This window comes from Electrona antarctica (assembly GCF_951216825.1).
Source record: "Electrona antarctica genome assembly, chromosome: 6".
Taxonomy (NCBI): Eukaryota; Metazoa; Chordata; class Actinopteri; order Myctophiformes; family Myctophidae; genus Electrona; species Electrona antarctica.
In genome coordinates this window covers 30,990,269-31,001,284 of record NC_136811.1, presented here as the reverse complement: position 1 = coordinate 31,001,284, position 11,016 = coordinate 30,990,269, and the positions used below count along the sequence as shown (strand labels likewise).

At 41.3% G+C, this 11,016-nt stretch overlaps 1 protein-coding gene across 2 annotated transcripts; it reads left to right on the top strand.

Moving 5' to 3' along the window:
- Positions 1-1,422: 1,422 nt before the first annotated feature.
- On the top strand, positions 1,423-10,897 carry LOC306924436 (succinate-semialdehyde dehydrogenase, mitochondrial-like; the record flags this gene model as incomplete). Of its 2 annotated transcripts, XM_079502939.1 has the most annotated exons (11): positions 1,423-1,664; positions 4,014-4,259; positions 5,858-5,941; positions 6,423-6,593; positions 7,532-7,648; positions 8,346-8,489; positions 8,861-9,004; positions 9,160-9,318; positions 9,658-9,821; positions 10,212-10,270; positions 10,469-10,895. In XM_079502939.1, the coding sequence occupies 10 exons, from the start codon at positions 4,041-4,043 to the stop codon at positions 10,678-10,680; spliced, it is 1,473 nt and encodes a 490-aa protein (XP_079359065.1). In that variant the 3' UTR covers positions 10,681-10,895. The 2 variants fall into 2 exon arrangements, with proteins under 2 accessions (XP_079359065.1, XP_079359064.1); XM_079502938.1 differs by lacking the exon at positions 1,423-1,664 and having other exon boundaries at positions 3,969-4,259; positions 10,469-10,897.
- Between the last annotated feature and the right edge of the window lie 119 nt (positions 10,898-11,016).

Here is an 11,016-nt window from a genome sequence, read left to right as displayed (position 1 = left end):
CAGCAGGTTTTGGAAATTATTGTCAATAACCCCTTTCCCCCTTTTTGTTTATTAATCAAAACAGTAGCAAATAAGAGTTGACATATTAATTACAGCTCAGACGACAAAGGGCCACAACAATTGCTGTGTTATAAGTCAGGTACAAGAAGTGGGGTTCATAAGTCAAGGAGAATACTCAAGAGTGCTGATTGTCAAGCCACTGAACAATTAGAATAATTGAGATATGGAGCTCTTATCTTCTTGAACTGTCAAGAGTATTTTGAATTGTGAAACATAAAGAGTAAAACACTCCATGATTATCTTTTGATAATCCAAGAATAGTGCAGAGATGGTAGAAAGATTTTAATTCATAGCCTTTTCTTAGTGGAAAAGTATCACTCTGAATATTCCATTAATTCATGGCATAAATAAAGTAGCCTTAAGCACAGAAGTTAGAGCACATTGATTTTGATAATTGATTATATGAATAAAATGGCAAACTATAATATAGTTTGCCATTATATTATATACAGTATCAATTCAACCATGCTTAACTTGTGTGTGAAAGTGAAGTGAAGAATGGTTGAATTTCATTGTACTTTGATTTAAACTTCAGGAATATTTAGGCCTACATATTTGTGAACCGCCAATAGAACTGGAGCATGTTGTCTGTCTGTAACATTACATCACATACAGATGTATATAGATACCGGTATTTATTTCGTGAAAAATGGTAGGTTTAATTGTGTTGGGTATAGTCGCTCAGATATCAAACTGTTCTTTTCTAACCCTTTACAATATTCACTAAATGGATGAAGCAATTTCTGAGCCTGTAATGTCAAAATCACACCCGTGTGAAGTAAGTGGTGCAACTCCGTGTTGGGGTCCAGACTCCAGACTCCCCAGGAACGTGCCCAGGGGGCCGGGCCGATTCAGGCGAGCCGTCCCGTGTCCGAAACGGTTGAAAAATGACAGTTACCATGTGGGGGGCCCAGGGGGTCCCTCTACTGTACTGTACTGTACTGATACACCTGCAATCAACATATATACAGACTGTATATATGATGATTTCAGGTGTATCAGTACAGTACAGTACAGTTAATGTGTGTGATAGGCTGCACAACAGTGACACTTGGTTGGTTTTGAAAACCAACCAAATGCAATTTCCGTGCTCAGACCCACCCAGCCAGGAAGTGGTTGCACCACTTAATAAAAATGGTGGAATATAAAGTAATTCCCCTCCGTTGTTTCTCATTCTTACGGTCTTGGTTGTTCCTCATGTGCCATGTGAATGTCTGTAAGTTGTATTATGTTTGATATAGGCAGTAGTCACACGACAATTAAAGATACAACTGAGTTTGTGTTGTTCCTTGTGTCGTTCGTGTGTGTGTGTGTGTACATCCTTGTGACGCGAGGTTAGTGTGTGAGAGAACACACAGAATGTTGCCCCTGCTGGTCGCCTGGGGTAATGTGGCATACCGTAGTTTACATAATCAAGCCATGTGTGTGTGCAGGGCAGAACGCCAACCATCGAAAGTTTGTAGGCTAATGTTTATTTTGCTTGTTGACTATTAATTGAGCCTTGGCCCACTGCACTGTTTTGTTAGATTTATTGTTGATACAACCATTTGGAGGAATTTTCATTCCGCCCGACAATCATCAATCAACCTCACCACCAGACTGTGGTGAGTATACTAGCCTAACCTAAACAGCAAGTGAATCCATAGTGTAACCTAGCCATGGTTCATGACAGGACGTTTCAGGGATAAGTGTAACCTAGCCTAAGATTTAGACTCGTAGGCCTATATGTATTTTATGGATTTGGACATTTTCCAGCACGAGTCTTTTAATGGTGCGTTCACACACTGGGGCAGATGCAGATACAGCGACGTGAAGCTACGAAGCAAATCCGACGTTTGTAGCTGCTGCAAAAGATACAAATTGAACCTGAGCTGGGTTCAAAACAATACAAAATAATCCCTCTCCCCGCTTTTTTACCCTGACAAAAATTTAGATTATTCTATCTAGTCCGTTTCCAACCAATGCATATATGCCTATAGCTCTGGACCTCTGGTCCATGTAGCTCTACGATCAGCAAGAGGTCTGGTCACGAGTGTACCGTTCGTTCAAACGATTTTTCAAAATAAAATCCATAACAGGCTTGCAGTTGGGACTCCATGCTGGATTGTTGTTGTTTTTCAATCTCCGCCGCCGCGCCTCCGACACATGTATCACTAGTTACGGACGCACGTTTGATGACTTCCAAGTTGGTTCCAACGACCGTGAGCAAGATCTCTCTACAGATATACAAAGTGACAACTGTCTGCTCTGCTGTCATCTTTGCATGCCTCGCGTGAACGCAACATAAAAGGCTTCAAGTTCAAGATCATTTACCCGAGGGTGGCGGACGGACGGGCACCTATATACCCTTTTACCTCCTCTATTAGTCCAGTAATAATGTAATTTGACCTCAATCTAATTGCAAAAAAAACAAACTCAGCTGATTTTGTATCTTCAATATATCCTGAATAACAGAACAAAAGTTGCCTGGAATTGTCTGAGGAGAAAGTGTTGAAAATGGCCTGTACAGTATGGCCACCATTGACATCCTATTATAAGGCAATATTTTCTAAATTTCCTTATGCTTTAAGTAGCATGTGACATATCAAACTAGGGGGTTTTCATGATGCTGAAGCCATGCCAAGCATTAGTTTTGCACAAAAACACTCATTGGGCTAGATGTTGCCATAGCAAAAAAAAAAAGTTGCTATTGCAAAATCTAGCCCAATGAGTGTTTTTGTGTATTTTCAAATGGGGGTCCACGGGCTAATGAGTGTCAATTTGGGGGTCCTTGACATGAAAAAGTATATTAACATCTGCCCTGGCTTCTGAGCCGAGGGCAGAAGCCAGGGCTGACAACGCTTCACTGCTCTCCAGGTGCTGGAAAAACTCTGCCAGCGTAGACTAGACACTGAAGACTTTCCACATTTGTCCTTAGTACACAATAATGATAGGATTCATAGGAATAGGAAATGTCATAGGAAATTATTTTGTGAGAGTTGACCGGCTGATTGCAATGGCTTATCTCAAATTTGTCCATTGTTGGCAGTTTTGTCTTTTAATTTAAGGGCACATTTGTTTTGAATTCAAATGGATGTGTATTGTGTAGCAGTGTGTGGGAGTGCCTTGTTGTTCTGTTATATCAAAACATTGTAATAAAGAAAACATGTTTGTTTGTGCACTCTGCACACTGTTGAGAAGCTTGCAGCACAAGAATTTTACTGCTGATAATGCTGCTGTATTGTCACCTGAACCTTGAACCTTGTGGCTGGCATCAGTATCTGTCTCTGTTGAAATAAGCCAATTATTAATTATGGTTATAAAATAACATTCAGCTGTTAACATAATTTAGCCCTGCAAATTATGCAATACATTTGGAAGGCATAGCTAATTCAAAGAAAGATGTATCCATTTGATCCCAGGCTTGCTTCATTCTCAAAAATAAAACTGGGATTTTGAAGTGAAAAGTAGATAGAATGGGGCTGGGCCATTGACGGTATGGGTAGGGCCTTGACAGAGCCGTAAAATCGCACGCACACACCACACACACTCACTCACACTCTCTCTCTCTGGTCTTAACACTATATCACCACTCCAGTTTAGCCACGCCAGAGGGAGTGAGCAGCAGTGCTCTGTAATTCTATCCACTGTTTCCAATATGAGTGAGTTTCCCCAGACCTCCATTTAGAGTGGAGAGAGATTGTCACACATTCATTTAAAAAATGCACTTGTGTAACTACGTACAGTAGGACCTGTTTATATAGTCAACGATGAAGACGATATTAATGGTTTACTATTGTAGTTTTTAGCAACATCACGTGTTTGATGTGACCGCCTTCAAAGCTGGCTGAAACTCGTCTGGTGCAGTCACTGACACACAGTGTCGCTGAGATTCTGCAAGGCTGCTGCAGTGTAACATTACGTTTTCAATGAGGAGTTTCTGTTTGCTAAGAACACGGTATCTTCTGCATCAGGTTTTTCCAGGCCAGTCCATCACCACCATGCAGCGAAAGTATAGCCTCAACGTCTGTGCTCAACTCCTCCGAACTCAGGGCTACATTGATGGTCATTGGATCTCTGCAGCCTCGACGTTCCCTGTAGTAGACCCAGCAACCGGGGAAGAGATTGCCAAAGTCGCAGACTGTGGACCAGCAGAGGCTAAGCAAGCAGTCGACTCTGCCCACAAGGCCTTTTACACATGGAAACAGTACACTGCTAAGGTATTGCATGTTTCTAATTTCTCATCACGCCTAATATAAAAATGGAGATTCAGGATTCATGCCTGCCCCACTATGAGCCAAGTCACCCAAGTGTATAGCATTGTAGAAAAAATGAGTACACAGTCTATATGAGAGGTTTTGAGGGAGTTCCAGGGGGTCCCCAGCTAAATGGATAGTTGGGAACCAAATGGACCCTTATGGGTCTGTAACTCCAAGAGTGTACAAATAGTGCAGTTAAACTAACAGTGATTTTACAATATAAATTGGGGTCCCAGAGATAGAAAATAAAAGCCAGGACTCCACAGGCCTTCTAGTTGTATTCTATTTAATGTATAGACAAGTGCATGATTACCATATGTAAGCAAAACACTGATTTTAGATTTTAGTTTTTCTTTGTCAAATTCAGTGAAATTCTCCTTTAAATTGGTAACAAACGTATTAATATTGAACAACTGCACCATGCCTATGCTTTCTTATCATGTCATAATTAGGGGCTCTCCCTCAGTTAATTTCCCCAGTTTAATGAATTAAAATACACGGCATTCCCAAGTCCCATCTATTACCACTAAGGTGGCATTCACAGTTCACACCAGCATGCTATACTGCGATTAAAACGAATCCTGCTGCATATTGTCGGAAAGTGTGCTTTGTTTAGTAGGTGTGAAGACTCAATCGAATTCGGCTGCGCACCAAACAAACATATTCTAATACTCCAAAAAACTGTGGTTTCGCTTCACTTCAAAGCGCAGCAGAGTGCGGATCACTGATCATCATTTCCTGCTGTGTTGTCTCCACTATAGTCCCTTATCAATGTATTCTGTCTCCTAATTCATTCCACAGTAAAACCTGAATGTAGTTCTGTAGCTGTTCCGGACCCGTTGGTCATAGACAATATCTGAACTGTTTGCTCTGACAAAAAAAACTGACAAATCACCGTTTCATTAACTTCTGGAATAGTCAGTAGTCTGTAATCATTTCCATCATTTTAGAGCTAGCAAGTGTTACAGTGCAATGCGCACTGCAACATCCCCTTTTGCAAGAAGATTGTTTTCTTTACATTTTCTCAATAAAACATTTAAATTAGCTTTAAAATACCTTTTATTTTTTTAAGTTTGGAAGTGGAATAAATCAGATGACACCCCACAAGGCCACCTTTGCAGAGATTAGGAAAAAAAACCTGAACAAGAATAACTCGGTCATAATTTCCAGCTGCAGAAAGCTCTCGTTTATGAAGATCTATAATCAGTTTGTGTGCTGCCGCAGCCTCTGCCTCAGCTCACGGCTTCACTTTGCAGCGTTCACTTCAGAACGTCATAAAACCCATCACAATATAGGTGTTATGCCGTTCAGACTGTGTTTTATTGGTAAGTCTCCCATTGGCTTAGAGGCAGCCAATGATGAAAATGTTTCCACTAGGTCGCTTCTACGGTTGCTATAGTAGAGATATGTGAACATGTTGTCCAGCCGCTTTTCAAGCAGCTGATTACTCAGCAGCTAATTACTCTACATGTATGTACACTCAAGTGAATGGAAATTTCATTATTTGAAAAGTTAAAACCATATCTTTGCTTTATCGTCTGATTTTGTCTGTTCTGTAGGAACGAAGTGTCCTCTTGAGGAAATGGTTTGACCTGTTGACACTGCACAAGGAGGACCTGGCTAAGCTGATCACATTTGAGTGTGTGAGTGTTGCTACCTCATCACTGTAACTGTTCTGTTCAAAATTATACTAACTGTAGCACTGTAAGTGTAAAACGGATTATATATTTGGCAAATGCTTGCTCAACAGCAGTGTTTTTCTCTCAGTTAGCTGTATGTGTGGCTAACATCTTTCTCCTGGTAATTGCTGTAATAAATGTGGCATAGGATGCTGATCTTGTAAAGAAGGATGTTCTAAGACAGCATGCAAATGGATGATGGTGCAAAGTAGAAATGAGCCGGCTGGACCAGCTTATGAATAAACAAAATGTTTAATGATTGCGACCTTTGTCGGATAATCAGTTCAAGATAAGACATTGACAATAAGACATTGACAGTGGCTAACCTTAAATAAAAATAATTAAACCACGCCAAACCCATGCCTACATGTAACTATTTTAACTTTATACTAAAGCGTCCTTTACTAGTTTACTAAGTCCATGTATGCCTGATTTTATTTCTCAGGGTAAGACAATGAAGGAGTCTCTGGCAGAGATAGCCTACTCGTCTTCCTTCCTGGAGTGGTTCTCTGAACAGGCTCGCCGTGTGTACGGAGACATCGTCCAGCCCAACACCAGGGATCGCAGGATTCTCTTGCTGAAACAGCCAGTTGGCGTGGCCTCTGTCATCACCCCAGTGAGAAACCGATGAGTAGGAAGTGCATGACCAAAGCTTTAAAACAAGCTCTTATTTATTACTGAATTACTAACCATTGTTCTTTCTGTTGTGATGTCACATGTGTGTAGCATTTTGGGAGAATCGCTATATATGTATCCATCCACTGTCTGTCGCGGTACTTTGTCTGAATGAGACATAATTATTATCCTACTACTAATCCTACAAAACTGTCTGTCTGAACAGATCTTGCACATGGGCATATTATGATATGAAGAAGACATTCAGGAACGCCATTTTTGACTTTTCACAAATTCATGTTTATTACAATTTGTTTGGAAACTGTAACTCTACGGCTGCATTTTTTGCCATTAATGAGCAATTTGAGCTTTCTGTCAAGAAATTCTCTTCAGGTGATTCTTTTTCTAAGTGTTGGAGTTTAGAAGTACTCGTCGAAGTCACTGAACCGCCCTGCATACCACCCGTTTCACATTTGCACATAATACAGGAGGCAGCAGCGCGACCCGTTAATAAAAACGAGTGCTTCCAAACTCCAACACTTTCTTGACAGAAAGTAACATAACTGTTAACATAATAACATAATGTCTAGTGTGGATTTTTATGAAACAAAAGCTTGGCAGATTGAAAGAGGATAATTCAAGCTTTGCCTACAGCTGCAATGTTGGTGAGTTTAATGTAATTTAATACAAGCAGATCGCAAAAGCAAATTGGATGAATGGGGAGTCAATGGAGGGTATTGCAACTCTAGATTCATCCCATTATAAAAAAATCTAGAGTTGCAAATTGTGGCTAGAGACAATACTGCCCATGGTCCCAATTATTGCTAATTAATGTATTGCATGTTTTTCCACTATTGTGTAGGATGAATAGTGTTTCATAGACCTTACGGTATTTATCCCTGCACTAATGGTCTGTTTCACTCTGTGTCTCCACTCCAGTGGAACTTCCCTAGTGCCATGATAACCAGGAAGGTTGGTGCAGCCCTGGCTGCTGGCTGTACTGTGGTTGTCAAACCTGCTGAAGACACACCACTGTCTGCCCTGGCACTGGCTGAGGTCAGTTCTCTCTCTCTCACTCTCACACAAACCTTGAAACAACCTCTCTCACTCTCTCTCACTCACTCTCTCACACACCTTGAAACAACCTGTTTAATACACCTGACAACTGACCATGTAAAATGTTACAGTATCTATTTTACACGCCCCATTGTTTATTTTAATGTACCCGAGACAATGTTTGGTTTGTAAATGGGGATGATATAAATAGCCAAACTCATTGACTGTTAAAATAACACCCTTGTATAAAATGTTAAATGGTGCGTTTTCAGAGGCGGACTTACCATTGGGCTAGGTTATTGTATTGTAGGTTATTGTACATTTAGTATTATGGTTAAAACATTGAGAGCTTCTGCTCAGACAGTGACGCTGTGTTGTGGGGTAGCTGTGGAAACCCCTGCCAATGTCGCTGTGCATGGCAGCCTGCATTCAGCGACTAGTCTGTCTGTCTGCCTGCCTTTCTCTTTTGGGGGGGCTGGGTACCCCAAAATTACAGCGAAATTAGAACAAAATACGTAAAATAAATTCCGGCCGCACCGCACAGCCCAGGGGGGGCCTGAAATTTTGTCTAGCCCGGGGGGGCTAGACCCTTTCTCTTCTGGTCAAAACTTCAATATGAGACTGAAACTTATTGTTTTGTTCTCCAACCTACTTGAACAATGTCTGGAAAAGTAAATTACCGTTTGTGTGTGTGTAGTTGGCCGGCCAGGCGGGCATCCCTGCAGGAGTGTTTAATGTAGTGCCCTGCTCCAGAGAGAAGACTCCATCTGTTGGGGAGGTCCTCTGCACTGACCCCCTAGTAGCCATGGTCTCCTTCACCGGGTCTACAGCCACTGGAAAGGTAGGACAACTCTCCAGTAATGTTTATTTGTTTATTGTCATTTGTATGACTGATTATTGAAAGTTAACTTTCCTTTTGGATATTACTTAACGTGATATAGATCAAGTTACAATGTATGGATATACACTCCTAAATGCAGGAAATGCTGTCGGCAATGTATAGCTTTTCAGAATTGAATACTTGCACTCTCTTTCTTCTTGATGACCATGTAATACTCTTTTGTACAATACAATGTACATACACATATGACTGTGTAATATGTAACACAAGTATTTTGTCTGGTTTATACTGTACCAGTGAACACCAGTTTGGCTGCTGCCAATAAAAGTAATGGACATCAATATAACTTCTTGCCAACGTGTTCTGCCCAGATCTTACTGAAGCAGGCTGCTGACACAGTGAAGAAGACTTCCATGGAGCTGGGTGGCCACGCCCCTTTCATTGTGTTTGACAGTGCTGATGTGGACAAGGCTGTGGCAGGGGCCATGGCTTCCAAGTTCAGGAACTCTGGCCAGGTACGTTATGAGTTACTATAGTGCCTTCCTTATGTCCTTATGTTGGTAAAGATAGGTGCCAACCGTGCCATACTAATCCAAATCATGCGATAGAAGCAAGACACTATAAATTGCATTGTGATTATAAACTCATGAGCCTCTTTCTGCATCCGTAGACATGTGTGTGTTCTAATCGGTTCTTGGTCCAGAATGGCATCCATGACCACTTTGTTAAAAAGCTGGGTCAGGCCATGGACACAGAACTCCGGCTTGGTCACGGCTCAGACCCCAACACCACCCAGGGACCCCTCATCAATGTGCGTGCTGCCCAGAAGGTAAAAACATAATTCACACTTTGTTATCTTCATTATATCTCCATAGTTCAACTTGTGTTTTTTCGTAAATTGATTTAGAACCTTTACAGACCAGTTATTTTCACAATTTTAAAATATTCAAAATTGACGGTTTTAGATATACATGGTTTCCACCTGACTTGCAAAATGTAGTTTGCTAAGAATTTGACTACGGCTTCTCCACTAGCTTTGACATTGGCTGGTAAAATCCTGAAAGGCTGGTAATTCACCGGTAGATATAGGAGAGAAGTGGTACATTGCACATCTGGAGGTGGCCGTTAATCATTGTGTGGTGCTAACACTGGTTCTAATATTTGTCAGGTGGAAAACCAGATAACAGATGCTGTGTCTCGAGGGGCCACGGTACTGAGGGGGGGCAAGCGTCTTGATGGTTCTTTCGTTCAGCCTACATTGCTGGTAGACGTCACCACAGACATGCTGTGTACCCAACAGGAGACCTTTGGCCCCCTGCTGCCTGTCATTAGGTTGGTAGAACAAAACAGATGTGTTACGTCCTTGGTTTTGCTATGGCATTGCATTAGATCAATTTAATTTCAGTGCAGTTAGAAATAGTTTAACACCTGACAAGCAGAATGTTAATTCAAATGCCTGGAGTGGCTGAGAGAAGCTACATTTAGTAAATTAATAAGTCATGCATTGCCTCTCTCAGTAAGACACTTAATCCACAGACGTTAACTGTGGAGTTGCTCATTAAGTGGTAAACTATTGTTCATAAAACAAAGATCAGTGACGTTCTTGACCAGAGAAGGGTTGAAGTACAAATACCGGTACATATAGTTCCCTTGATACCCTATTGTTTGCAAGGTTGTCCTAGACCTAGATGATGAAGTACAATGTCCTTGTCATCTTCACAGGTTTAATACTGAAGAAGAAGCACTGGCTATTGCTAATGCATCTCAAATGGGCCTAGCTGGTGAGTGCACCTAATTTTGCCAGGTAAAGCCTGGCCTATTTTCGCTTGGGTTGGCTTTGAGGACCTAGTCATGATTGGCTGCCCCGAGTATAAAATCTTGGCGTGGTCATCACATTTTGTATAATGGATGGACATGAGGATGAGTCACAGCAAACACATATTTCTGGAGCCCTGACATCGGTGTTTCTTTCCTCTCAGGCTACTTCTATTCCCAGGACATCAGTCAGATCTGGCGGGTGACGGAGGCACTGGAAGTAGGCATGGTGGGAGTAAACGAGGGCATCATCTCCACCTCCGAGGCCTCCTTTGGTGGGGTAAAACAGTCTGGTTTGGGTCGTGAGGGCTCCAAATACGGCATAGACGAGTACTTGGATGTCAAGTACATGTGCTTCGGAGGGCTGACTCATTGAATCTTTACACAAAAACTGAGTGAGAAATGTATGCTCGAAAATGTTAAATGATTGCTCTTGATATAAAATGCTACAATGTTAATTATGGGAGTTAAAGTTAATTTGTCGAACAGATTGATTGAATACTTTATTAACAATTTGCAACAACGCTGGCACAGATTTATACACAAGAATGCTAAAAGGATAACCATCATTTCTGATGATGGGCTTAGACGTTTTACAGGGGCCAATTACCCTATTGGCCTGAATATAAGACTGTTTTTTTCCAATGGAAATATCCTAAAAAACAAGGTCGTATTATAATCAGGGGACTAGACTATTTGACATTCATTGTCC